This window comes from Fringilla coelebs, assembly GCF_963513975.1.
Source record: "Fringilla coelebs genome assembly, chromosome: 1".
NCBI lineage: Eukaryota > Metazoa > Chordata > Aves > Passeriformes > Fringillidae > Fringilla > Fringilla coelebs.
The window spans coordinates 129,943,227-129,971,159 of record NC_140028.1 but is presented as its reverse complement, the minus strand read 5'-3'; the positions used below and the strand labels follow the sequence as shown (position 1 = coordinate 129,971,159).

Below are 27,933 nucleotides of genomic sequence, written 5' to 3'. Positions count from 1 at the left end.
AGAGCTGATCATATCCAAGTGCCTCTACAGAATCTATCTTCTTGTCCCCATCTTCTTCTCTCTCTCCTTCTCATTTCTCTTTTGTCTTTGACTTTCCCGCCTTCCTTCCCCTCCTTTCTTTCAGTCTCTAATTTAATACCCTGTAAAGCTAATACAAGCAAACAAATGCACTTTGGATAGTGTTTGATACTGGTTAGTCTTACCATTTCATGTAATTGACTCTGAAGAATTTTGCCTGTGTAGCTAAATCCCTTGCCTCTGAAAACAAACAAAAAGACTCAAGGAAACAAAATATGCTGTTACTTTTTTTGATAAGATCTTTAATCGCAAGTTTGGTGTACTCATATTTCATAAAAAATGCATCTATCATGACAGCTATCATGGAATGAAAGAGAGATTTCTCTAAGGAACATTTTTGCTGTCAAAATAGGGCAACATAGAGGAGACTGTTTTGTGTTTTCCTCTGAATACTTTGTTGCCATATATTTAAAAGAATGGTGTTTTAATAATAAGCTTTATTTTAAATTCAAACCGCTCAGATTTTCAGGAGGAAGAAAGGACAGAAACCCAACTGACCAAACAGCTATCAAGACATTCTTCCATTGCAGGACCAGATCATCTCTGCCTAGTTTTTTCTACTCAATACTTGTCCAGACTATTTTCAATAATGTCTGAAAGGGAAATTCCCACATACACTGTATAGCCTCTTCCTTTATTAATAAAATAGTTTCAGGATTATTCTTTGTTCTGAACAAAGCATGAGTGTACTCTGAGAGAGAGAAAGGTGGTATGTATGCAGGGACAACAGAAAGAGGAAATGGTATTTACACTTGTAGCTATAGCATAAGGCAATAATTGAGATAAATAACTTTTTTTTTTGTCACATTGAGTAAGTTTGTCAAGTTCTTCTCAGCACTGTTCACCAGAAGCAGTATTATCTGATTTCGTATGTAGGCAGCACCTGCTTTTAGGTGGCTGAGCTGCCTGAAGTGGTTGAAACTGGTTTTTATTAGTCTTAGGGGTGGGGTCAGGGAGGGTGGAACCTGGTTCCCTGCACTAACTTAATGGGGTTCCAGAATAACTGGGTTTTTTTTAATATTTGCAAGCTGTTTGGAATCAGGGAACAGCCTGGAGAGGAGTCATACAGTGACTTGTGCAGGCTTTTTATGTGAGGGGGTTTATGGGAGCAGTGCAGGCATTTTGCAGTGACTTCTTGAATGTATGTGCCATGCTTCAGATGTATCTTGGTATTACTTCCTGGGAGCCTGAGGGAACAGGAACAATACCTGTTACTCCTCGTTTCACATGGAGTTCTTTTACCATTGCTGTCTCTCTGACCCCAGTCCCAGCCCTTCAAAGAGGTGATCTTTCCTCTCTGTCATTGCCTACCATTTACTCTCCCTTAAAAAAAAAAATTGTATACCTCAAAAAGCTAAAGCACATTTGGATGCGCAGGGCTTGTGTGATTTGTCTCAGTTTTTTCCATTTCAGATCTGGATTGTAATTTCTGTAATGCTTGCTGGCAAGAAGCAGCAAGGGAGCTGCATTGTCTCAGGTGTTGTTAGGATTCAGAGATTGTTGTGATTCTAAGAATCAGCCTTTCATTCCTAAGGTGATTCTTTTTGCTGGTCCACTTTGAACTGGCTCTAAAGTATTCAAGAGAACATTTAAATTCTTGCCAGCTTCTGTCACCTTTATAGGGTAGAGTTTGCATTATGTTGTACTTCCATATTGAAAAAGTCAATAGTCATTCCTGAATGCATGCAGTGCTGGCAGGAATAGTATTTATAATATTTTAAGTAGTAAGTGCTGCATTTACATCTGACTAAAGATATGGCAAAGGAGAATGAATTTTTTACAAATTGCTCTGTCATTACCTATTTGCAAACTACCAAATGCACGACTATTCAGGACAGAGCAAAAGAAATAAAGTACCTGTTTCATCAATCCTGTGCCTTTAAAACATTTATCACAATGCAACACAGAATTGTAGAATAAACTTTCTCATATCCTGACAAAGTAATTGTGTATGGTATTTAGTGATATTTCAATAGTTCATCCAGGTCTTGGCTCTTGACTCCTAAGAGAGAAGGAGGAGAGCTGTCCAGTAGTATTTCTCTGTAGCCATGATATTTTATGAAAAATCCTTTCCTTAGGATTTTTCCTCCTGAGAAGCTGAGAGGCCTCAGGAACAAAATGTAAACTATTCTTATCTGCTGCTGTGGAATGCAACAGGTGGATCTGTGATTGGTGTCCTGTGGTTATTTCCAGTTAATGGCCAATCACAGTCCAGCTGTCTCGGACTGTTTCGGTCAGTCTGAACCTTTGTTATTCATTCTTTTTCTATTCTTAGCTAAGCCATCTGATGAAATCCTTCCTTCTATTCTTTTCATATAATATATATCATAAAATAATAAACCAAGGCTTCTGAACATGGAGTCAACTTTCTCATCTCTTCCCTCATTCTGAGACCCGTGCGATCATGGTCACATTTCTCTGTTAAAGAACATTTGTCACTAGTGTGGGTGATCAAAATCTTTGCAAGAAGGAGAGTAATCCATAATCCACCATTCCCACTTCAAGGAAATGAATGGAATTGTTTGCTAATTCGTTTTCTTCTATTTCTTTCCCCCGTTGCAGAACGTTCCTTTTTGTTCGAGATGGTAACCCAAATAAAAGGAATGTGCACAATGAGACATCTATGCACTTACTGTGTATGGGACCTCAGATCATGATCTCAGAGGGAGCTCTTCATCCTCGCCTGACACGACCCTCAGAAGACGACTGCAGAAGAGCTGATTGTCTGCAGATGATCCTGAAGTGGAAGGGAGCAAAGCTGGATGAAGGACAGTATGAACGAGCAGCCATTGATGCTGTTGATAACAAAAAAAATACACCTTTGCACTATGCTGCTGCCTCAGGGATGAAAACCTGTGTTGAGGTAAAAGTTCATCTATAAGTTTATATATGTTATGAGGAATTGACATGCACCATGTTTCATAAAGTTTTTTTTTTGTAGGGGAGGGAATCTGTTATGTTATATTGAATTAACTGTTAATTGGAAAAACTGCAAAGATAAACATCCCAAAACATACACTGTAGAGAAAAATGAAAGAAATTGATTACATGTACATTAACTTCATGAAAATAACTCCTCAACATGAAGAAGACTCATGTAGGCATATAAAAATTGGAATTAATTACATGACTCTAACAGTGGAGAAAAAGCTTTCAAGGTAGGCATAGGCATCCTATCCTATCCTGTGTAAAGAGAAGTGAAATAACAACCTGAGAGAAAATTAGAGCTCTTTTTATTTTGCTTTGCAGATGAGACTGGAAATGCTGTCCATGTTTCAAGAACAGAATTGATGTCTTTAATTAACAGTGTCCAGCTTTTTTAATGTTTGTGAAAGTAGTGGATAGTAATGACTAATTTGGAACGACTTTCAAACATCTTGCCTTAGATTTATTTTTAAACTATATCAAGTAATGAGAACTAGTATTTAATTGTGCTGGTAATTTGATATAAAGAACAGGAGCAGACATCTAACATTTTCAAAAACACCTAACATCTTCATAAGTCTGCCTATTTTAACATCAAGATTTGTTTTTTCAATGGCAACAATTACTTCAGAGTTCAGCATTTGCATGTGAAGTTTACTTTTTTTTTCTTCTTTTCATAATTTCGTGTTTATTCAAACTGTGCTCAGTAACTTAGCATCATCAGCAAAGTTTAGCACCTCTTTTTTCACCTTCTCTTCTAGATTACAACTTCATATCTTAAACAGTCATGTCCCAGAACCTCTGGGACTTCACTAGTGACCTCTCTCTGAAGTAAAAACCTGATGATCTTTCTTAATATTCTCTGGAGCTGTTTTTAAGTATTGGTGTTACTTTTACCATCTTCTAATTTTGTACCGTGAGAGATTTAATCAGTAAGCTGCATATTCTAATAAATAGTTCAGAAGTTTCGTATTTGAGTTTCATTAGGACTCATGAATACAAGTACCATCTGATGCTGGGTATTTATATTAGTATTTGGTTTATTGATTTTTCTAGAACCTCTTGTGCTGAGACTTCAATTTGAAAGACTTTCTTTTATGTCCTTCATAAAGTGTGTGTAGTACATCCACAGAGAATCTGACACTTCATACCAATTTTCTGCTATATGTAATATGATATTGCTTTTACACTTTGTCCAGCAACCAACTTTACAAAAACATTGAAAGATTTACTGTGTGATGTTTTAAAATTATTTATTCTGCATTTTTATGCATATGGTATACAGCTCAAAAAACGGTCAGAGTCTTGTTTATTGTGATTTTGCATTTACCTTTCCCAGACTTTGTTCTTTACATATTCTTAATCTGGAGACAACTTCAGCTTCTTATTTTCCATACAATTCTGTCCTGTTTTTCTCTCTTCACAGATTCTTCTGATGTTTCTGGAATTTTTTCCACACTTGCTTAGTACCAGTTTTTGAAAGTAGGCAGTGGATTTCTTGTCTTTTTACTGCTTCTGCAAGTTTAATGAATCCTTGGGAATTGTTAGTGATTGGTTCTTTGATAGCAACATTTTGAATTAGGTCTTACTCTGGATGAAATCAGGAGTTGCTTCTCTTCTCATGTGTTTGCTGACTGTTTTGTCTATTATCTAGTCACCTATGCAGTCTGAAATTTTAATTTAAGAGTCCTTTATTAGCTTATATATTTTCTAAATATACTTGGGAGATGCAGTGACAGAAGCTCCCTTTATTTTGTGTTTTCTTCCTTGCAGCACTTCTATTCTTAGTAGCCATGTTACCTTTATTGTTATGGTTTTAGTCAGGTCATTCACCAAAGCCTTTTTTTTCTTCTTCTTCTTCTTTTAATTACAGAATTGTATTCCTGATAGAGTTAGTTTGTTTATTTATCAGTTTGTTTGGGGTTTATTTAAAAAACAGTATATAGCATCACCTTCTCTATGATTCTCACACTATGCTTGCTGATTGTATTCTACCAAGTTTCCAGATATTGTCTGGAAATATTTAAGTTTGTCATTTCAATTTCCCAGCCTCAGCTATACACCCGCCAGAACTGACTGTTCTTCTTTACCTTCTGGTTTTTCATTAGTCCTTTCTATAGAAGTTCAGATAGTGTGTTTTTATTTCCAATATCCAACCCTTCTTCCATTCTGTTAGTATACAGATCATACTTACTTTTTTGAGCTTCTAATGAATGAAAACTCAGCTTCCTGTTGCCATTTTCTATGCTATTATTTAAGATTCTGCCTCTCTGGTTCTCTGCTCGGTGCTGAGAGGAGTTAAGAGGATGCTGCTGTTGGATGCTCCAGTAATACAGCCTGAACCTTGCCCCTTTACCTTCCCTTTCTGCTGCCCCATGTTGTTATAGCTCCTCAAGCTCCACACCAGCAGTTTGCCTACAACATGTGCTTGGAAATTATTTACATACTTAGTGATTTTCACCAGGGAGGCAAGTCACCATGCAGTCTTTGCTAGTTGAAGTATGCTCAGACCCAGTTAACTATATACATGGTAACTGAATGACATAGAGTGTTGTCTGGCTCTTTCTTTCATCCAAAATAAGTCATGGTTTTAAAACTGATTTAGAGCCTCTTGTGACGTAATTTATTTGTAAACAAATATCAGGCTATATCCTAGGTCTGTGTTACTACTGTTTTTATGTTGATTGCCAAATTTTTATTCTTTCAGATTTGGTAAAGAAACTAAATGCAAAGGACTATATAAGTTGCTCATGTTCTCTTGTTTCAGTGCCACTTATTTGATACAACTTCCTGATAAATTCTGCCTGTAGGCATTTCACTCACAGGTGCTTTACCTATCCTTCCTTAAGATGAGACACTTGCTTTTCAACATATTTTTATTTACATTATTATGATAGAGGACAAATGTGCATTTCATATGAGAAAATGGGAGATAGCAATTAGCATCAAATGATCTCTGAAAAGTGTTGCTGAAAAACACATACATAAAATTATTTCACATAAGAAAGGTTGTTTCTGGTAGAGAAATGGTAAACAGAAGAAAATTTTAGTAACAAGTTTACAACATATTTCAATATCTAGTATTAACAAACTTAGACTTCAGATTTACAAGGGATTTGAGCAAGGAGTCTTCTGCCTGTTTCAGCCTTCATGTCCCTGCATGGTGCTATACAGTGGTGTTAGAGATAGACACACCAGTTAAAAAAGTTTCAATTTCAAGAGCCTGAAGCAAGTGGGCTCCTGCAGTAAAATCCAGGCAGGCTGTAATGTTAGAAAGAGTCACAGCTGCTGCAGAGTGAATTGTGGCTCTGGAGCTGGGCTGCAGCTTTTAACTGCAGACTGAAGTCAAAACTCCTCATAAAAGTTCATGGTTTGTGGTTCTTTACAAATTATGGTTCTATTTCTCAGTGTCTGTAATGTGATTCATTTGATAAATCCAGGTACTAGACTGCTAGTTGCCCATTTAATTATATGGGTTATGTTGTCTTGACAATACCTATTGTAATTGAGTAAACCATTTCTGACTCTAATTTGCTTCCAGTTTGTCTTTGAAGAAGAATTTATAGTCTGATCCACATGGATTGTTGTTGGCCAGAGTTATGTAGTCCTAGCTAATCAAGGTTTCTGCATTAAAAATGCAGTGTGCACCCCCAAGTTCAAACTTCTTTATTTGCCCTACCATGGGATAGAAGACCTTGGATCTGAGATATCCTAAATTCTCCAGTCTGGGGTCTGTAGTCCTTCTAACTCCTTCAGCAGGAACAGGTTTATGAACAGAAACACTACATGCCTTCACCAAGCCTGAAACCAAGAGATCAGTAAAAGAGTGAAGGAGTTTAACAATTACCTCTTTGTTCCTAGAAGTATTTGAGGATTAAAATTCTTAACAAAACAAAAAAAAAATAGAGAGACAAAAAACCTGATCCTAATCCTCAAGCTGTCCACCCTCTCTCCAGAAACTGAAGGTCTCTTAGAACCCCAGGAGTGCCTTTTTCCCATTTTTTGTGGTGGTTATTCTCACTTCAGAGCAGCATTCCTTTTTACTGTCTCCTTTACTTTCCACCTCTTTTCAGAAAAACCCCAGATCTGTATCTTTGCCTATCTCCAACACACCCAAATAAGAAAAGGAAACCCCAAATATAGATCCTCTTGGGTGAAGTACCTACAACTTGACTTGTTCCAAGTGGATAGTCAAATGTGCAGTCTTGATACTGCTCCATTCACATGTGTTAGATCTTTAAGCAGAACAGCTGTGTGGAACCCATTGCTAAAGATAGTTTGGGTAAAATTATGTGCTTACCTCAAACTACTGAATAGACAATAATAACTTTTGTGCTGAACAGATTTGGTTTTATGCAGATACATTCCACATTATCACAGTATATTTGGAATATTAAATGGCACTTTTACATTGTTTAAATTGCTAATATGATTGTTTAGATTATTAATCTCACTCAAGCAAGACAAGACTTTTTAACAGTGCTTCTAGAGAAATGTGGCATCATTATTAAAAACTTGTTGCTTTACATATTCCTCATCTTTCAGTTTTGATTTTGAGCTGCATGAGTCTATGGAATGTTCTTTCAAATATATTTATTATTCTTTTTCCTCAGAAGGTGTCTCAGTTGCCTCAGTTAAATTTCTCTTAGGGGTTAAAATGAACAGACAGAATATGATACTCAGGTTAACAAAGTTTTGGCAATGTTAAGAAGTTTAGATAGAACAAAGGTTAACTGTTGGCTGTGTATCTTGGTTATTGTCCCAGTATCTTCTGTATTTCTGCCTGAGACTCTGCTATGAAGATCAAATACACAGTGACACTAATATCTTCTCAACTAAATCTTGTAGTTGCACTCGTTTGTGGTACTTTTGGGTTTGCTTTTTTTTTTTTTATTTTGAAGATTGTGGGAAAGGTTCCCAAATCTACAAGAATGATTCCAGGTTTGACAAAGACATTCTGTATTCTGCAGTGAGAGATGAAGGAAATTTTCTCTTCTACTGAAGAAAAAATTAAGGAAAATCTGATCATGATCTAAAATGTGTATATGAAGAAGAGATAATTTTAGAGAAGCTTTGGGGTTTTTAGAAGTACAAAAATTATAACCTGAGTTTTTAAGTACCCTGGATAGTGTTGTTTCAGACATCATGCTCTGAAGGCAAGATAATGTTTATAGACTTTATTTAGAAACAAGATGAATCATTTTAGTAATGATATAAAGGTGTCATAATAAATCAGCAGAATGGTCCACCTGGGCCTTTAAAATCTGTGGCATATGCTGTCCTTGCATATGCTGTCCTTGCATCAGGTCAGTTTATAGCAGGAGACCAAATTAGCAAGTTAAGGAGAGCAGCACAAAGGTTTAATAGTTGGAGACTGCATTTTGGGAGGGCAACTGGCAAGAAACAAGGCTGGTGAAATGGCACAATACTGCACTGTATTAGAATTGCCAGAATTAGCATTATTTCATTTCACTTTTTTCAAGTTCTCAAAAAAAAGTAGAGCTGTCAGTAGTATTTTGTGCTCCCTGTGAATGAGTATCCTCTGATCTGTCCTACCCAAGGAATCTCTTCTTTTCTGTCAGTGTACAAATGGTGGAGTTGTACCCATGTAGAAAGAATATTTAAAGGTGTTTTTAGCTCCATCTTGACACATGCTCGAGGGCCTCAGACCCCTCATTCTCTGTATGGCACTGACCACATCAGTAAAGCAGAATTTTAGTCGTTAAAACCTAGCTAATATATTGTGCAACATTACCTTGTAATGTGTTTCTTAGAGTTTGTGGTTCTGTGGAATTACTGTGGATATAGATATAATTATGTGTGAGAGCAAGCAGTAATTTATTTCATAACAATAGATAATCATTGTTTCTAAAGACCATTATTATTATTATTGTAATAATTGTTCTATTCTTCTTGTTATATTTTTTTGTTTTCTTCTTAACTCACATGCCTTTTCTTCAGGGTGATATTAGAGTTGCTAATAAATAACTGCTTACTTTGCCATTTTATTTTTCAGCTTCTAGTTAAACATGGTGGAGATTTGTTTGCAGAAAATGAAAATAAAGATACCCCATGTGACTGTGCAGAGAAACAGCACCACAAAGAGCTGGCTCTTAACCTGGAATCTCGAATGGTATTTTCACGTGATCCTGAAGCTGAAAGCATTGAAGCTGAGTATGCTGCTTTAGACAAAAAAGAGGTCAGAGGATACTTTAATTCTGAAGTATTTTGCACATTTATACTTGTAGCAGTTACACTGTGACACAAGTCTACAAGTATTTCAGTAGGTACTGTACTTTGTACTTTGTAAACAGTTTTAGCACAGCTCTGTATAATTTTCAAGTTAAGCTCTGAGAACATAACAAGTGCATTGTCAAAAGTAAACAGAAATTTTATTCATATCTTAATTATGTGGACTGTCTTGTGGGCTGTGAGGCTGGAAGAGATACAGTGAGGCCAGTAAGCTCAGAAAGTTTCTCTAAACCAAATATTATTTAATTTTTTAAAAATTTCTTAAGATGCCTTTTTGTCTCAAAAATTAGGACAAACGAAATTCTGAAAAGGAGAAGATCTGTGGAATAGGGTGGGGAGACTTTTCCTGGATCTTCCTGGACTGAGACTGGGTTGAATGTTACAAAAAACAGTCAAAACTGACTAGTGCAGGACTTCAACATAGTGCATTTACTTTCTTGTTTTATAAAATGATGCCTGAAGCTACTGCATACCAGAGTTTGTATGAAAAACAGGTAATAACAAGTGGTGTTACTTCCAAGTAAACTTTTGAAAGAGAGAGACAATTCACTGACAGAAAATTGGCTTGAATTTTGTTATGCCTTAAAGGCAACTGTGATTCCATAAAGATAATTTAAAAGACCAGATTTTAGTTAACTAAAATTCTAAATAAGAATACATATATAAATTATATAATTCAGTAAATATTACAAATTCTGTTTAAATTAAAGGACAATAGATTTTTCTATGGCTACGCCCTTCAGAAATAGCGTGGCTTGGTCTTTTACTAACTGGGCCCATTTATGACCTAATGATGTTTAAAAGAAAATACTGAATAGGCTCAGATCACATTAACTGTTCCCCTGAAAAATGCCACTTGTTGTCACTTTTATTTGAAAGTAAGAAAGTCCTTGTAGTGTCCATTTAATTTTTTAACCATTTTTTCTTGGATAAATTCAACTATAAACAGCCTTAATTAGATAGTTTATTCCTAGATGAGACATTTAGAGATGAGGTTTAATGTACTTAGTACATTGAAATAGCAAATGTAATTAACTCATTTTAATTTCTCTGAATATTTCCGTGTAGAGGCATCCAAATTGTAAGAAGAGAGTTTGAACTTACATTCTGTCTTGGCAGAAACATTTCAAAAGTCTGCAGCAGTTTCTTACCACAACTGCAGTTTGCCACTCCTTTGGTTATGCAAGTGGAACTATTTGGAGGGTTATGTTTTCAGCTGGATCATAGTGATGTTTTGGCTTAAAAGAAGAAAAAAAAATTAAAGAGTGGCAATATGTAACTGTATTATTTAAGTTGAATAATTGTTATCATCATATTTATACCAGGGGTTTGCTGGCATATATACCAGCACAGGTAAGAAGACAAGGAACAAATTTGGGTGGGACAAATCAAGAGCCACTCGAATAGGCTTTTCTGCAAGAGAAGATGTTGTCTCATGCCTGTTTAAGGTAGATGCTGAGCAAAACCAGCTGAAAGCCTTGATACAAGGGACTGTACAGTTGTCCATTTCACATACCAGGGCAGCTTTCCCATGTGTTCTAAATGTTCACAAGCCAAAAAATGTCAGCCTGGAATTTGGTACACCAATTGATGACCTTGGGGATTTACATTGAGCAATTATGTCTTCACATTCTCCCTGCTGATTTTTTCCCCTTTCTTTATGACTTTCCAGTGGGGTTATTTCTCTAACATCTTATCTCTAAGAGAGTAAGTGCTGGCACAAGGGAGATGCTAAGAGCATGTAGCCAGGAGAAGTTAATCTTTCAGTCCTAGCCCTCAGAGTGGCTAAAACCAGTTGAAAAAACTGCCTTGGGAAGAGTTGCACTGAGCTGCAGTCCAAATGACTGCATGTCCTCATCCTCCAAGTCGGTATACAAATGTCTGGGATGGGCAGTGACAGCTGCACTTACCACTGCCTATGGTGATGCCTCTCAAAAGCCCTAGAGCACAGATGCTTCACCAAAATTGCCTCTCAAGGATGATCCTCTACTTTTTTTCTCTCTGTTTCACTTTTATATATTATTAAACACTGAGGGATGGAGTGTACAAAATGCTTGTTTAGCATAGTATTCAGCTTGTAATTGTTGCCATTCAACATCCTTCCAAAACAGAAAATATTCATTCATGAATAATTAAAAAACTTTGAACTGTAAGAAATGCATTTTTCAAAGGAACTGCATCTTTTTAATGAAGGTTACAGGAAAAGATAAAACATTTGAAAGCCATGAATAGGATTTCTTCCTAGGCAGAACAGCTAAATGGGCTTAACTCCAGTGTTTAAGATCTGCACAGTAGTCTCTGGAATGATAGTACCCAGTATCTCCCCTTCAGAGCCTGCCATGTTTACAGGAGAATACAATCCTTCTTTACTTGATTCTTTGCTCTTAGTTTGTTGAATAATCTCAGAAAAAAATCTTTGCTATGTAAAATCTAAATCTATCTTTTAAATCTAATTGAAGATCCACTAAATAATATGACATGAAGTGCTTGTTCTTAAGCTGGTTTTATAGATTTTGGTTGTTCTTTTGCGCAGTCTTTTACATTGCGATTTGTTGTAGCACGAGAGCATATTTGTCTTGGTGATGTATCCCTGGGAGTGCTCAGCCTGAAAGGGTCCTTCCTTTCAAACAAATCCTGTAATGTTTTAAATTTATATAAGAAACACCTGGGAATGAGCAGTACCTCAGAGCAGATCATCCAGAACAGTTTTGGCTCTCAGTCAGACCTGTGAATTACCTCATGCAATAGCAAAATATATAATTTCTTCATTTCTTCATTCATATGTTCCACTGAATACTGAAGAAATACACTGCTAGTGAGTGTATCATAGATTTACTGAGTGTATAAAATTGGAATGATTTTTCCAATTCCTGAATTGATGTCACATAAATATATAAGTAATATAAATATGATTAGTACAAAGAGTTATCTTAAATTATTCAAATTTATTTTATCTCTACAGATAGAGAATGGTTTATGAAGTGAAAGGAGAGAAGGGGACTACATTTTCTTAAGATATATGTAGTCTCAATATACATATAGTGCATATAATTTTACTTGAATGAGTTAAATGGAGTATAAGTAATTTTTTAATATATTACTCCATTAACTGCAGAACTCCATCCACCCATAAGGAAGGATGTTTACACGAAGTGTTTTGTCACCATTTAATTATACAGTCATCACTGTAGCAGAGTTACTTTGCCCCTGTCTATTTTAATGGGGCTTTAAAAGTGAAGAAGGTAATAATCGTTTGAAATGAAGTGTTAAAATAATCAGCTTACATACTAAAAGTACTTTCAGGAGAAAAAAAAGTATAATTTATGATATCTAAATGTTAGTAGTAAGAATTGGAGAAGAAAAGAATTTCAAAGAAGGGCTTTTGAAAATACAGAAGTGTTGCAATCTGTAGTGAGAAGCTCAGCAATACATTAAAGTAGTAAGTCTTATAGTATATTTCAAAATCATTATATAGTTAAATAATGCTAATATTGAACAATGTATTTTTCGCAGCAAATGCCAATAAAGAGTTCCTCCATAAATGACCATTAAAGGAGGTCACCAAGCATCATAAACTGTAATCAAAATCCTTTACATGGATGCAATCCTTTATGGCCTTGCAGAGATAAGTCATTAGTGTTCAAAGTAGTTAAAAACAAACCTGTGATATTACATCCTGGATGTGCATCCTCATAACTAAAGACTGTATCTTCACAAATCTCTACAAGACTGTCTTGTACACATTACATTTTTAAGGTTCCCCTTGTATAAGTCTTCACTCTGGAATTTCCAGATTAACCTCCTTAATAGTGCCAGTCTAAAATTTATTTACTTAGAGCTTCTTCTGTGGGCTCATATGTTATTTTATGAAACAAATGTCTGATGTTTCAAACACATTCTTAGGGAATATTTCCCTCATTACTTAAAAAGATAAAATTAGGATTCTTAAAAACTGAAGATCCAAAGCTCCCTGCTAGGTTCTGTGGAATGCTCCAGCTGAGGTAATATAGTAGTCTGTTACTCAGGGGGGGATACTTGGCAGTGTTTGACCTATAACCAATCAGTTAAATATAATTCTGAACATATCTGCATTTTAGGATAAAATACCAAGTCCTAAAATGTGCTTATATGTTGCAAATTTAACAGAAAATGTATTTTTTCTTATGATGTGTATAGTCTTCAAGAATTGAGTACCGTTGTGCTGACACAGCTGATTCCTTTACAATTGCAATTCAAAATGGAGTTCAGATTCAGTCATGACCATTCTGCTTCTATTTTTTTTTGCTGTACATGCAGCACAATTATAATCATTCTGGCACACAGTTGTTTCTATCCCTGTCTCTCTGAAATGTTTTTTAAAAATTATCTCTTTTGTAATGAGTTAAGAAGGTCAGTCAAATTCCAGCATGCTGTTAATCCAAGTGGCCCAGATTTATTTCAGTGCAAGCCATTAACGTTCAGATTGTCCTTTACTGAGTCATGCATGATCAGCACTGGAAGGACATAGAGAAACTGCCTGAACTTGAGCAATCAAGATAAGGTCAGGACATTCACAGGTCATTTTTCTTCTGCTTTGCTTGCTTTCTCAACAAGAGCAGAGACCCAGTGCAGGTCTGTGGAGCATTACTCTTGCTGATGACAAAGTTCCTAGTATGGAGAAGCACCTCTTTATTTCACTGATTAGGTAACAGGAACTGATGTGAGTCAGTCATAAGTTTTAGATACATTGTGGAGTTAATTATGATGTCTGGAATACAGGAAGCAAGTTACATTTTTAGGGTAGGTGTCTCAAAAGAACAAAATCATTTTGAAACCCAGGGTATTCATTCTCTCCATCACTTCTGCCTTTGGCTTGTTATCCTTAAAGGGGACAGCAGACTTTTACTGTAACCTTCCAAGGACAGAACCAGTCTTGCTTTCTGGCTATGTATGCATGCATACTTCAAAAAGTTTTGGTACCTCCATGTACAATATATCCCCAGCCTTGGAGATATCCAAAAGCCATCTGGGCATTGTCCAGGGCAGCTGGCTCTGACTGACTCTGATTGAGGAGGAAGGCTGGAGCAAATGACATTTGAAGGTCCCTTCCAACCTCAACCCTCATAGTGTTTCTATGATCATCTAATTGCATGTCTCATCTGTCCCATTCAGGACTGACTGTGCTTCTGAAAGGGTGGATATTGCCTCAGAAGATCCAGATACTGGATTCTGCTCACAAACTTCTCACTGTCTAATGTCTCAATGTATCCTCCTCCAAACCAATTCAGAATTAACGGGTCTCCATTAATGTATAGTCAGAGAATCTATATGCAATGCATGATAACCTGTCCTTTGTCTAGCTCTTCTCTAAATCCTTAGTTCAAATCTAGTCATGCATTCTCATACCTGTTCCACAATACCTGAGGCCTACCTAATCACTGAATCAAAGTTCATCAAGATTCTGTGAAAATCTCGCTTTTCCTTGGGGGAGAGAGAGAGTGAGAGTGTTAGGCTAGCTCATCATTTGAAGATGCTTCCTGCTATAATGGAGAACTTTAGAGAGTTCTCCATTATACCTGGAAAAATGTTTTTAGATTTTGAAGTTTACAAAAATCATACTATAAATATTACAAAATGACAGTGTTTCCATGTAGCTCTGCATGGTCATTGGTGTGCATGGTGAACAAATTTTGTCCCATACTGCCTCACAGTATGTGGTGATCAGTAACAGTGCTTTGAATGCTTTCTTCTTAATATTGTATTAGAGACTAACTTGAAAACATTAGACATAAATTATCTTTTTTCTTCTTCTTCTCAAGCCATATGAGGGGCTTAGACTTCAAGACCTGCGAAGGCTTAAGGACATGCTGATCGTGGAATCTGCTGACATGCTTCAAGCCCCACTCTTTACTGCAGAGGCTCTACTTCGGGCACATGGTAATCCCAAACCTTAAAGGCTAAAAAAACTGCTTTCAGCAAATTCAAAACCACAGTTTTATGTTTGCGCTTTATTTCCAAGGAAAAGAGAAGTAATGGTTAATAGCTGGAAACAGACCACACAGTACTTCAGAAAGAAATACAGCTGCAGTATGTCAAAAAACATTGAGGCAGACAGGGAAGATGATAGAAAAGTCATTCAAACTAGGAATTATAATTGAAGACAGTTTAACTTAAGCAGTGTGGAAAACAGAACCACCCTATTTTGGTGAGAGACACAGGAGTAAAACTTACATGGTTTTATATGTCAAAAAAGTCAAATTCATCAAACCTGGTTTTGTCTGACCATTGCTTTTTTGCCACTATGTATTTGTGTATAAAACCAAATCAACATTTTAAAATTTATTTTTTCTTGCAATAAAAGCAGTCTGCCCATTGTAATAAGTGGTTGGAAATTGCCTTGGGGTTTGAATTATATGAGTGTATGTCCTTTGGAGGATTTTTTATAGTTACACTTTTCATACAGGGTATGCTTTTCCATGTGCATATCTGTAACTCGTTTATTTTCACTGAAATAAGTCTGTATTCTTGTTAAAGTTAAACTGGGGTTGTCAGAAAGCGCATATACTGGATTCAGTGTGTTTTCTCAAGACAAAAGTATCTCTGAAACACGGTGTAAGCTTTAGGCTTTGATTCAATGATTCAAAACTTATGCTTACTGAAGCATCTGCATTGTTACTTTATGCCAAAGGAACTACTCAGGCAGTTAATGGTCTGTGTGCTCATCACTGTGTTGCTGGATCAAGCTTTCATACCCTCTTATTTTTGTGGGCTCCTTGTTAAAGTCAATGGGAGAGAGAAAAGTGAAATAGAAAGACATTATTTTAAACCCACAGCTTTTAGTACACTTTTATGAGGAGTTGTGGTACCTGAAACTCATCTCTTTTACATTATTTCCATAGCTGGTGTTTGTGTTCCTTTTAACATTGAGTTAAGTAAACATGAGCATGTGCCAGTATGATAATATTTAAGGCACAGTCCTTGCATATAAATTGATGTTGATTCTTTGTTTAATTCTTATATTGTATTTAAAATATGTGCAATATTTGAATGCTATGTTGTATTCCCAGAATAGTCTCAGTAAGGCTAAAAATTATAAATACTTGACTGAGTAGGCTCCGTAACCTGTGCAGATATTTTGAAGAGGAAAATTGTGGCAATACTGTTCAAACTCTCAGCTCAGTCTGCAATTAGTTGAAAATCAGTGAGATTGATGTAAATGGTGGAGAAATGTCTGCCAGCATCTAGCAAGCAGGAATTGAAAATTGAGAAGAAATCAGTGTGTGTTGGAAAGGTCATTCTACTGATGTTGCCTTAGTGATGTTCTGGTAACTTAATGCAATTGGCCAATGCACAGAAAGAAGCACGGACAATTAGCAAGTCATGAGAAAGTCAACTATTTTGTCTGTAGCTGTATTGATTCAGCTTAGTAAAGGAAATAACTCAGGTATTTACAGAGGTTTAGAGAGTTAACATCTAACGACAAATTGTAATTTTTTTTGCATTAAATCTTGAAATTCACAAACGAATAATGTGAAATCTTGGTTTAATTCACACAAGGTATGAAAAGCATGTTTTAAATTCTTGGAAAGATCATACATATATACTAAGTTTAATAGTTTACAGGCATATATTTAATCCACCAAATTTTGCTTTCTTTTATTGTACAACTATATCAATTTATTGACACAGACATTAAGAGTGTATTTTCCTTTTTTCTTTTACTTGAGAGACAGAAGTATGTAGTATTAAAACCAAGATTTAAAAAATATTATTGTGGCAATCAGAAAAGCAGATAACTTTACAGTTTTTTACAAGTGTTTTTTCAACATTGTTTCTCTTCTAATTCAGTATACAGCAATGGATTTCAGGATAAAAAATAGGTAACTCAACAAATATACCTTGAGTTTTACTAAAATTCATAAGTTGGTGAAGAGAGCAAAGCGGATCCATTTAGTGACATGTCTTATCCCTTGCCTATTTTAAAGATACAGTGCAACAAAGAAGGTTAAGGAAATGTCAAACAAATTTTATCTGTATCTTAACATCAGTCAGCCCCTCTCTGAAAGGTTATAAACTCAGGGTAATATGAGAAAAATGCTGATAAAATTTGGAAATTTTGACGTGTAAGTGTGTGGGTCCATATCTTTAAACAAATTAAATTAAACTAATCTGTGATATATTTTAGCTTAGATAAGTAAGGATCTGATCAATAAATCATCTACAGTTCTAAGAATTTTTTTATAGAGGCAATATTTTTACTAAGTCTGGTGCTTAGAACACATATCTTTTTTTGCCAGCCCTAATATAGGGTAAGAGAACTATCTTTTCCTTATGAAAATAAAACTAAATAAAAATAAAATATCTTTTGTTAGTAACATTGATGTTTCTTTGGGAGTACCAAGCACTTAAAAAAATCCCCAAACTTTAAAATAGTTATTTAAAGCAGTAGGAAAAACTGGGAAATTTCTAATAGTTTATGCAATTCGAGTTTGTCTGATATGCATGAAGTGTTCATGAGTTTTGATTCGAATTGGTATAGAAATTTGATAGATTTATACTTAAATGAGAACTTTTTCATATTTTTGGTAGAAAAAACTGCTATTCTGAAGATATCTTTAGTATTAATCTTAGAAATCAGAAACAGAATGCACTTCAAACAGTTGTGAAGAAAAATTTGATTTAGTTTAAAGATACTATATGTTGTTTCACTAGTTGTTTTTTGTATATAAATGGGCAGTGTTAATTATGAATACAAGTAAAACATTCACTAGCAATTATAGAATAAAATGTAGTGAGAATATATGAAATTTCCTTTGTACTCAGATGTATTTTTCCCCCCCTAGAAACACATCATTTATATGCATATATATAAGGAGTGGAAACTCATTAAGTCACAAATCTTCTTGTAATTTTAGTCTTCTTCCTATATTTCCTGGCTTCATTAAAAAATAAACAAACAAAAACACAACAGATAAAATGGAATCCATATTAAATAATTACTTTTTAATAGAATGAAAAAATAATGAAAATTCTTTGGTGTGAGGGCTGCTATATTTTCATCTGTGATAGTCAGTACAGTTCTGGTTTTCAACCAAGTCTTCTAGTTACTACAACTGCTGTAAATAAATAACAAAAATAATGTTAAGACATATTACAGGGAAAAGAGATGCAATTATTTACAAAAATGCATTGCATTACATACTATCTTGGAGTTTGTTCTCTGAAATGTAATGGCTAAAGTTCCATTCAATCACACTTCATTATAGTTATTTATTTTAATTGGTTTTGTTTAGTGTTCTTTTGAGGGTGCAGTTAGGAATATATTTTAAAGACTGTCAGGTGCATCATTTTCTGTATCTCTTTGTTTATTGAAGACTGGGACAGGGAGAAGTTGCTCGAAGCGTGGATGTGTAACCCAGAGAACTGCTGCCAGCGCTCGGGGGTTCAGATGCCAACCCCCCCTCCGAGCGGATACAACGCGTGGGACACGCTCCCTTCTCCGCGAACGCCGCGCACTACTCGCTCCTCTGTCACCTCCCCTGATGAAATCAGCCCCTCACCAGGAGACATGGAGACAGCTGTGGTAAATTTATAAATAGATCTTAAACCAGCAGGGCTAAACAGCTGATTTCTAAACACTGTGCACCTGTGTAGACAGGGGAGCTGCCAAAAATACCTTTGTGAAAGTATACAATGTTTTGCTTTCCAAAAGTGGTGAACAGGGAAGTTGACACCTTAAACGTTCTATATGATAAAACAGTTGAGCATCTGGCAAATACAAACCATTCTGTTTTTACCTTGGCTGTCATTCACAAACTCTCATTTTAGACAGCTACAGTCACATCAGTGCATTTGGCTCTTTTGAACTTTTCATCTCATCCCTATCAAGATGTTCACTTTCATTGTATCCATTTCCCCGAATGTACGCAGTTCTGTGAACCCTGCCTTTTGAAAATTTTTTCTTTAGAAAACAAAATTGTCTTTGTCTGCATTTTGAAATGTCAGCCCACTAGTGTACTGTAAGCTTATAATTACTTTTACTATGTGTGGGCTGCTTCAAGCCGTTTACAAAGCTATTGCAAATTTGAAATATGAAAGCGCCTTTCATTAAAATCAGTGTGGCTCTTTTGGAAGACAGAGTTCTCTTTTTAATAATCCACAGCTGCAGCATTATAAAACTATTGCTCCATGATCTAAGCATTTTTTTTAGAATATTACATGCAGTCTTTTAGATGGATCACCCCTAAATCTCATATTAAAATTAAGATCTCACATTCCTGCATAGAAATATTTTATTTCTTTAATTGTGAAGCGCTGTAAAAGGAGCTGTATAGAAGGTATATTGTTACTGTACATTAATTTCCATTAGCAGTTAAATATTGTCCGTGAATAATTCCTAATTAAAATGTTGAACAGGAGATTATATATCCTCAGTTTTACATTGTGTGTTTTGTTTTCCATTGATGGTCCATAGATCAGGAATGCAGGAGTGGATGATGATTGCCATTATAGATCTAGTGTGTCTCAATCCAAGTCCAGAGTTACACATTTAATGTTCCTGTTTGTTTAAGAATCTTGTCTGAACTATCAAATCTCATTTTGCCAGGAAAATGAAAACTAAAAGGAATAGATAAAATAAAGCCACAAGGTATAAAGCTCCTTTACATGTTTTGCACTTTACAATATAAACATTTACATTTGCATTTTACTTTATAAACAGTTCTAGTAAATGTTTTTATTTGATGTTTTAACTCAGGGCTTCATTAAATTCCTTACTTCAAAGATACATTTTAAACAAAATTTTCAGCTCATATAAATTTAAGAGATTATTTTTTAATGCATTGTCAACTTCTAAAATATTTAATTTTGGCAAGACAACAAGGTTCAATGAATGAAGTAATAATACATATCTTCACTGAGTTTTACACTTAAAAGGCCTTTATTTTTTTGTTCGATTTTGTTTTGGCTGTAAGTGCTTTTAAAATGGCATACCACAGGCTAACTTTCTGAAAATGTCCTATGTGTATATAATATCTAATGCATTGAAAGTTGAAATATATTTTCATGGTATCTTTGTTTCAATGAAAAGAAAAATCCATTTGTATTTCTTGAAGAGCATGGGTAGTTATTTCCACACATAACCATAAACAGTAAGTATTTTCATCCCTACTCTTAAACTCTTTCAGAGTAAGGGTCTCAGTATTCAGTGTTATTTTTCTTTTGGTACCTACTTCTGTATAATTCGGCAATTATATCTTATGTTGGAGTATTTGTAGTGTAACTTACTCTTCATTTTGATCAAAAACCTCAAAGTCTTTTTTAAAAAATTGTATATATGTAGGTAATTTCTTAAAAGTATTTGCTGCTGCTGCACACTCAAACTGCTCCACCTTGATTCAGACCTGACTGTGTGAGATGCTAAACATTTCCTGTAGCCTCTATCATCTCCAAACTCGCTTCTACCTGTGTGTGAAGCTGATGAAAAACACGGCTCCATTTGCACCTAGAGCTCTGAGATTCCAACACTCTGCAGGGTGAAGGACTTCCTGAGCTCAAGGACACTGCAAAAAGCAGCCCAAAATATGCCCTCTGCATAGGGACTTATAGAAACAGAGATAACAAATCTTTCCCATTCCTATAGCTGAAATAACTTTTTTTCTGGATACAACTTGATTGTTTTCCCTTACTGAGTGCTGCTTTGAATTTTTGCTGAGATTTTCCAGCCTAACTCATTCTGCTAACAATACAAAAAGCTTTAGGGTATTTCTTAATCAAAAGCATTTTTGTCATTTACAGTGTGACATTTGCATGTGTAATATTTCTGTGTTTGAAGACCCAGTGGATATGCCTTGTGGACATGACTTCTGCAGAGCTTGCTGGGAGGCGTGAGTATCTGTACTTGTCTATCATGTGGGAAACTTTCATACTTGCTGTGTTGAAGAGGAAAGAACAGAGACCATAAATAAACAGCTAATGCTGAAGTACTGTTTGGGTTTCAAAGAGTTGCTGGTTTGAACCTATGGAACATTTTAGTTGTCGTTCAGATAACTGTTACCAGCTGGTTTAGGCTTATGTAATGTTTGTTTAGGTTCTGACTAAGCAAAATTCTTAATCAACTGTTTTACGCTTGTGTGTAAATAGATAAGCCTACTCTTGATTCCATCAGAGTGTGTGTGTGGTGTTGGCAGCATTGGGGTTTACAGTTTCTAAATTAAGCACATGCTTAATTCCATCTCTGAGTTTAGCACACTAAACTTAGGCATTGTGAATCCTTTCCCAATCAGAAAAGCAATTTAAATTATTTCTTTATGGTGAAGGTTAATAACTGAAGGGTAGATTTCACTTAGAAGTTCTGTTAATCCAATGCTCTTGTTACTGCATAGGTCAGAGTAGTCATGCTAGTGAAAAACTCAGACATGCATAATTATGGTAGTATAAATATTAATCATATTTCCCAGCAATAATTATATCTGTGTGCAGTGCTTTGTATTCATCTGTGTCCCCATTCAGGAGATTGTACTACTTGATCTCTACCCCTGTCGTGTCTTGTTACAGCACCATTTCTGCACAGCTATTCCTACTGCAATCAGCCCCATTCCTATGAACCCCCAGGCCTGGTGCTAAGGAAGAGAACTTTCTTTTCCATAGGAGCTTTCCAAAGGCAGTTCTTTTTGGTGGCAAGAAAATTGTTAGTCGTGCTTCTCTTGCCTTGCAAATCCCTGGGCAGGATGTAGGAGTTACCAGAGATCACTGGTTTGACGTGGTGCTTCTAATTTGGCTGCTGGACTGTGTGTCCTTTGTGCAGGACACAGGGGCCAGCTCAGAGCCACAGGCTCAGAGCCACAGTTCCATGGCAAGTGTTTGTGGTGGCACACTGAGGGTGGAATTCAGCTTTCTGAGCCAGTCATTCCTAAGCCACTTGGAGCATAGCCAGGACTGGGTTACCCAACTCTAAGATACGAATCTAAGATGGGATGGATTGACAGGTATCTCTACCTTAACTATTAAAGGATCTCAGGTGACTGCCTTGGAATAACTGCCTATCCTTTAAATGATTAAATTAGAATGGTATCATCCTTGTCAGATTAATAAGCCTGTTACAGCTTTGAAACTAAACAACAACTGTTAAAGTCCAGCTTTCAGCAGATTTTTCAGCTTGTTCTGTATTCAGACATTCATGTCCAAAAACAGGCCTAGTTTTATTAGCACAGTTGTAGAAAATAATTGCATATTAAATTAATTATTTCCTAGATTAATTACACTTACATATTCTGTTTCTGATTTAAGGTAGAGGTAATGCTCAATTTAATTAAACAATACAGAGCTTTGTGATAAATGGCAAGGATGGCAACCACAAACATAGGGCTAAATATTGCTGATGATGCTCACATTTGAACCATGACAGTGTTATGTTTTTTAATTATGCTGTTCATCAAATTTGTAGCTCTTTTAAGCAGAAAGGGGTACTTCTATTTCTCTATTTGAAAAGTAATCATTGTGAATACCTGTGAACATAGTGCAAAGTACTCAACAGACTTTTAACTTTTACTTTTTATTCACAAATACTGACTGGCAAAATTCTGGCAGATTTTTGAATCTGAAAATTCAGGAGGGTGAAGCTCACAACATTTTTTGCCCAGCATATGATTGTTTCCAGCTTGTGCCTGTAGACATCATAGAAAGTGTGGTTTCCAAGGAGATGGACAAGCGATACCTTCAATTTGACATTAAGGTAAATTATCAAACTGTTCTTGTACCCTTGAACTCTATTCCATTTTATAAAAAGTAACTTAAAGCTTCTATGTGAAATGCTGCAATATAACTGTAACTTTCCAAGTAGAAATTCATAAACAAATATGTGCAAATATGTATTGGCTCTTCTATACCAAAATATCGATGTTTGCTGTACCACAGAGAAAAAAAAGAAAGAACATTTCATGTATTGCTTAAGTAGAAAAGCCATATTTCCATTGTCTGTTGCCTAAAGCGGTATTAATAAAATAATTTGACCAAACTCATTTTTGTAACATGTGATATGAAGGTTTTAATCAGTCAGAGTTGTTTGTGTTTGCAATCTGAAATTTTAAAAGTTTTCAGATTGTTTTTACTGCATTCCTTTTAAAAAACTTCCTAGTACAATGCTTGATATGATTGCTGTATATGGATAGAGGAGTGGGAAAGCTTGATTTGGTTTTCCTGGGTTTTTTAATGTATTTGTTTTCATAATTGCAATTTATTTTTAAAAGCAATCTTTTAATTCAGCTTTCTTTTATACTAGTGTAGTGATGAACTAGTCTTGAGAAATGTGCTACTTTATCAGTGGTGGCAGGGCAGAGGTAGAGGAATATCTTTTTCATTTACAGTACAGTACTTTCTCTGCAACAAGTCTCTATTGCACAGTGAGATGCAAAATTAAATTACCAGATCTGACTCATCTTTTGCATATTTTATTTTAAGTGGCTGTTGATCAGAATAGGTTTGAAGCAAAGTAGTCTAAGTTCCTTTTTTCTCCTCATTTCTTAGATACAGTTTTTACAAAATAAGGCCTGTTACATTAACCAAAAAGATGGGAAATAAATCACTGAGTTAGTCTAGTTCTGATTTCTGGTTTATTGGGGGATTTTTATTTAATCAGTAAGGTTTTCCTTCTTTCCAACTGAAAGAATCAGTTCTGCTAATGAGTGTATTGCCAGTGTATATAGTAGCTTACTGTAAGCCACATAACAAAAGGAATTAACTTGCAGAGATTGAACATTTGTTTGAAATGTAAGTAATTTCATTCTTAGTGTAAGTCTGAAGTACTGTTGTTACTAAAAAAAGAGTGGAAATTCAATTACTCCCTTTCTATAACTATATTTAAAAGTCTATCCTTGTAGCTACAAGACAGTCCTTATAGTTTTTTTTCTTTGTTCCTTCAAAGGAGGACTATGTATACAGTTTGTTTTATATCAAGGATGAAATCGGATCTTACATGGTAAAATTTTTTCTTTTTTTTCCCCCACAGGCCTTTGTTGAAAATAATCCTGCTATTAAATGGTGTCCTATACCTGGCTGTGAAAGAGCAGTAAGGCTGACAAGACAAGGGTCAAATTCCACAGGATCAGATACTCTTAGCTTCCCTATGCTAAAAGCCCCTGCAGTAGATTGTGGAAAAGGACATCTTTTCTGCTGGTTAGTACTGGAAACTTACCTGCCTCCACATAAACTCACAGTCACTGCTCTTCCAGGGACTAATAAAAAGTCCCACATGGCACCAGGAGTGCAACAGAAATTAGTATGGAATGGTAAATGACTGTTCTATCCTCTATCCATGCACTACACAAACACTGTAGTATTTTGGGGCACTGCAAAGATTTATAATCCAGTAATCATTATTGTCTCTGTTAGGTGCAAAACAACAACATGGAGCGTTGTGATGTTCTGTTCTGAGGGAACAGAGGAAATGTGGGTACTGGAACAGGGGTTTTTGTGTCTGGATAGCTGTATAATCAAACCATGGCACATTCTCTATTGTAGTGTAGAAAACCAGCAATGTTTTGCTCTTCCTGAACTTTGCTAGAATCACATCAAAGAAGCTGGAGTTGAAATGGGGCCATGAAGGACCATTTCCTTCACACATGGCTGTTCTGTTTGCAACATCACCCCAATCTTTGTGTCACTTGAGGTTCAGCATTTTTTCTTCCTGTTCTCTTCTCCTGGGTTTTAAGATGAAAACAAGCTCAAGAAGGAACAAAAAGCCAGATATTTTTTAAAACATCCCTCAGATTTGCTGATCTTCAGCACTTCCTAGACAAGGATGTAAGAGCATCAACAAAAGTAAAAAAAAAGGCATATTTTTCCTTGACATTATCAGACTGACAATTTATGACTATTGTAGTGGGGCATCTTTGTGTTTTTGGAAAATGGGAAAGGGTCAACCAAAATACAGACATTCACACAAGTTCAGCAATTCTTCTCATTTTTCAATTGAAACCATTATACAAGGACATCCTAAATCATCTGCTTGATTCCAAGTACCATAATTCTTCATGAAAGATGCTTCTGATTTTAGTTCTTTTCCCATATGGATGAAAGGAAGAAGGGAGAAAAAAGAAAACAGACCTAATGAAACAACCACAAAAGCCAGAAAACATTACTTCCTTGGAAGAGATTATTTACAATGGATGGACAACTCAGAAAGAAGCAAATCCCATGGAAACAAACCAGAATATGTTTTCTACCAGTGAACATGCAATAAAACTTAATGCTATTCCACAAGCATGTATCATCCTCTCAGCCTAGCTTCTGATGGTAGAGAATCAATTTTTCCATTAACCTGAAGGAACCTGACACCACTTCAGTGTCATACTGACATGAACCTTCAGACAATGGCAGCTTCTGCTTCCTTTACATGGACTGAATGTAGTGGCGTTCCCAGAATGTTCTCTGAGAATGAAAATGTCCTCTGAATGACTATTTTTTAGGAGAAATGGGGTTTTTATGTTTCCTGATAATATTTCTGAATATTCTTTTTACATTAATGCTTTGAAAAACTGCACAAGCAAATATGGTTAATGTCTTGAAAAATACTTCAAGTTATCAACAAAATGTTCAAGAAGGCCTTTCCAAAGCCTTTTTTTTCATCCCCACAAAAGTGAATGGAGAGTTTCAGCAATGGCAAGAAAGTTCTGCTAGCAGTGAAAGCATCCTGCAGAACGTCAAATCAGAACCATTTGCTAAGGACACCCCACTAGTCTTACAGTACAAAAACTCGATATATGAATGTGTTCCTGGAGTTCCATGGATGTTTTTCTGGAGAAAAAATGTATTCTCAGTTCAAGAGTTTTCATCATTACTGTGTGTTTAAAGGGAGCTTGCTTTGTCTCTTTAAATTTCAGTCAGCACATCTCACAGTCCCATATTTCTGTCAGTTCTGCAAGTATTACCCCAGTAATCTACAGCTTAGACATTGTATTAGTAATTGATACTGCATTAGGTATGAGATTCTTCTGAATTTATGTATTAGAAAGCAGCCCCTAGATAATCACTGTTTTCATATCTATAGCCTTCCTGCTCATAAAAGCAAGAAAGTTCTCTGAGTCTATTGAGCATTTTTTTCTCTTTTTAGTGTGGAAGTAGGAATATTCCTCTTCAATGCAGAGTTTCCTGGAATTTACTCGGTTTTCATTTTGCACCACTAACAGTATCTTCAACAAAATGTAATCAGTTGTGGCAAATACAAAATTTGATTCCCTTTCAGAAAAAGTATTCTGAATTATTTAAATGTAGCATACATTAAAACTGTGCACAAATCCTACATCAGTTTATTATCAGATCCATTCAACATGTTAGAACCCCCTTCATGCAGTTTCAGAAGCACAAGGAATTGTAGCAAGCAGACACTTGTGGAAAATAGTCTTAGCAGGCAGTGCACACTTAGTTTTGTACCATCAGTCCTCACTCCTTTCACCCGAGGTAAGGGCAAGGGGCACAGTCTCATTCTGCAGGAGTGACAACTCCTCAGGTGCATTTGGGATGCCAGTTTTAAGTTGCAACAGTGTTTTGCTGTTTTGGTTCAAAGTACATGATCATGAGAGGGAAAAAATCCAGAATTACATTCTTCTTGTAGCCCTTCCATGAATTTTAACTTGTTGTGTTGAAACTTGCTAGGATTTTAATAAGTATGTACTGTGCTGTCATATAAATCATCCTGCTGAGTATGGAGCGAGGCGTCTGGGGAGGCTCCTGCTGTTAACTGGCACAGCTGCTCGTGTTAGTTCCTTTCATCCCCTGCTGCCAGGAAGTCTATCCAAAATACAACTTCCATAAAAACTTTCATGAACAATAGGCTCAATGCTCTTACTCTAGTAAAATGACATCCCAGCATACAAATGCTTGTTTTGGGGTGGGCTGAGGAAAGAGCTTCTTCCATGAGGAGTTGTTTTTGAACAACTTTTGTAACTGTCATATATAGATAGATACAGATATAAAGGTTTAGATACAGATATGACTGAACTTCATTAAAAATCCACAAATCTACAAATTTGACACATGACACATCAAAGACACATGACTTTCCTTCCACCTCCCATAAAAGATTGACTAATCAATCAGCTTTTAACTTAAAACTGAGCTTGTCAATGTTAAATCTGTGCTATTTCAGTCCTTTCTGGCAACTAATACTATATACTGTGAGAGGGTCTTGGCACTGTTGAAGTCAATGATATAAGTGTCCTACTGTCCCACGGATGTGAAAGGTGTTAACTTTCAACCAAGGCTGACATCACCTTATTACAGACCAGTTATTCATTCTAGTACAGTCTTTCCCAGCTAAGATCTTAAGTCCAAACCAGAGATGCACGTGTGCCAAATTTAAGCTTTTTTGTTTGCAGACTAGCTGAGGGTAGAAAAAGTTCAAAACTGTTCCCATAACCTTTTCTTTCTTTGTGAATTCCTGCTTAAAATGTGGACAAGGGCAATCAGAAGAGTATTGATGTAGCTTCTGAACCTGCACTGCAGGAGAGCAGTTCACACTGGATCTGCAGCAAACTTGTGTAGGCTCTGATGCAGCTGGTGCCCCTCTGAAATTATTTGCTTTGATATGGCAGATGTCTGAGGCTATTTGCAGCCATTCCAGTAGGAAAAAAGGAGTTACAAATCCAGAGTGCATATTGACACATCCACACGGCAGCACCATCTGGAAGCCATATATCTGCTGCC

The 27,933-nt window shown here is 35.8% G+C and overlaps 1 protein-coding gene across 6 annotated transcripts in view; it reads left to right on the top strand.

Moving 5' to 3' along the window:
- The window catches only part of ANKIB1 (ankyrin repeat and IBR domain containing 1), an 88,229-nt gene that overhangs the window by 43,181 nt on the left and 17,115 nt on the right, over nt 1–27,933 (top strand). For all 6 annotated transcript variants that reach the window (XM_084218959.1, XM_084218958.1, XM_084218954.1 and 3 more), the window contains exons 3-9: nt 2,641–2,941; nt 9,020–9,202; nt 15,054–15,171; nt 18,609–18,817; nt 21,031–21,119; nt 22,822–22,966; nt 24,239–24,405. In XM_084218959.1, the coding sequence (XP_084075085.1) occupies nt 2,641–2,941; nt 9,020–9,202; nt 15,054–15,171; nt 18,609–18,817; nt 21,031–21,119; nt 22,822–22,966; nt 24,239–24,405 (1,212 nt within the window). The remainder of the gene's footprint in view (nt 1–2,640; nt 2,942–9,019; nt 9,203–15,053; nt 15,172–18,608; nt 18,818–21,030; nt 21,120–22,821; nt 22,967–24,238; nt 24,406–27,933) is intronic.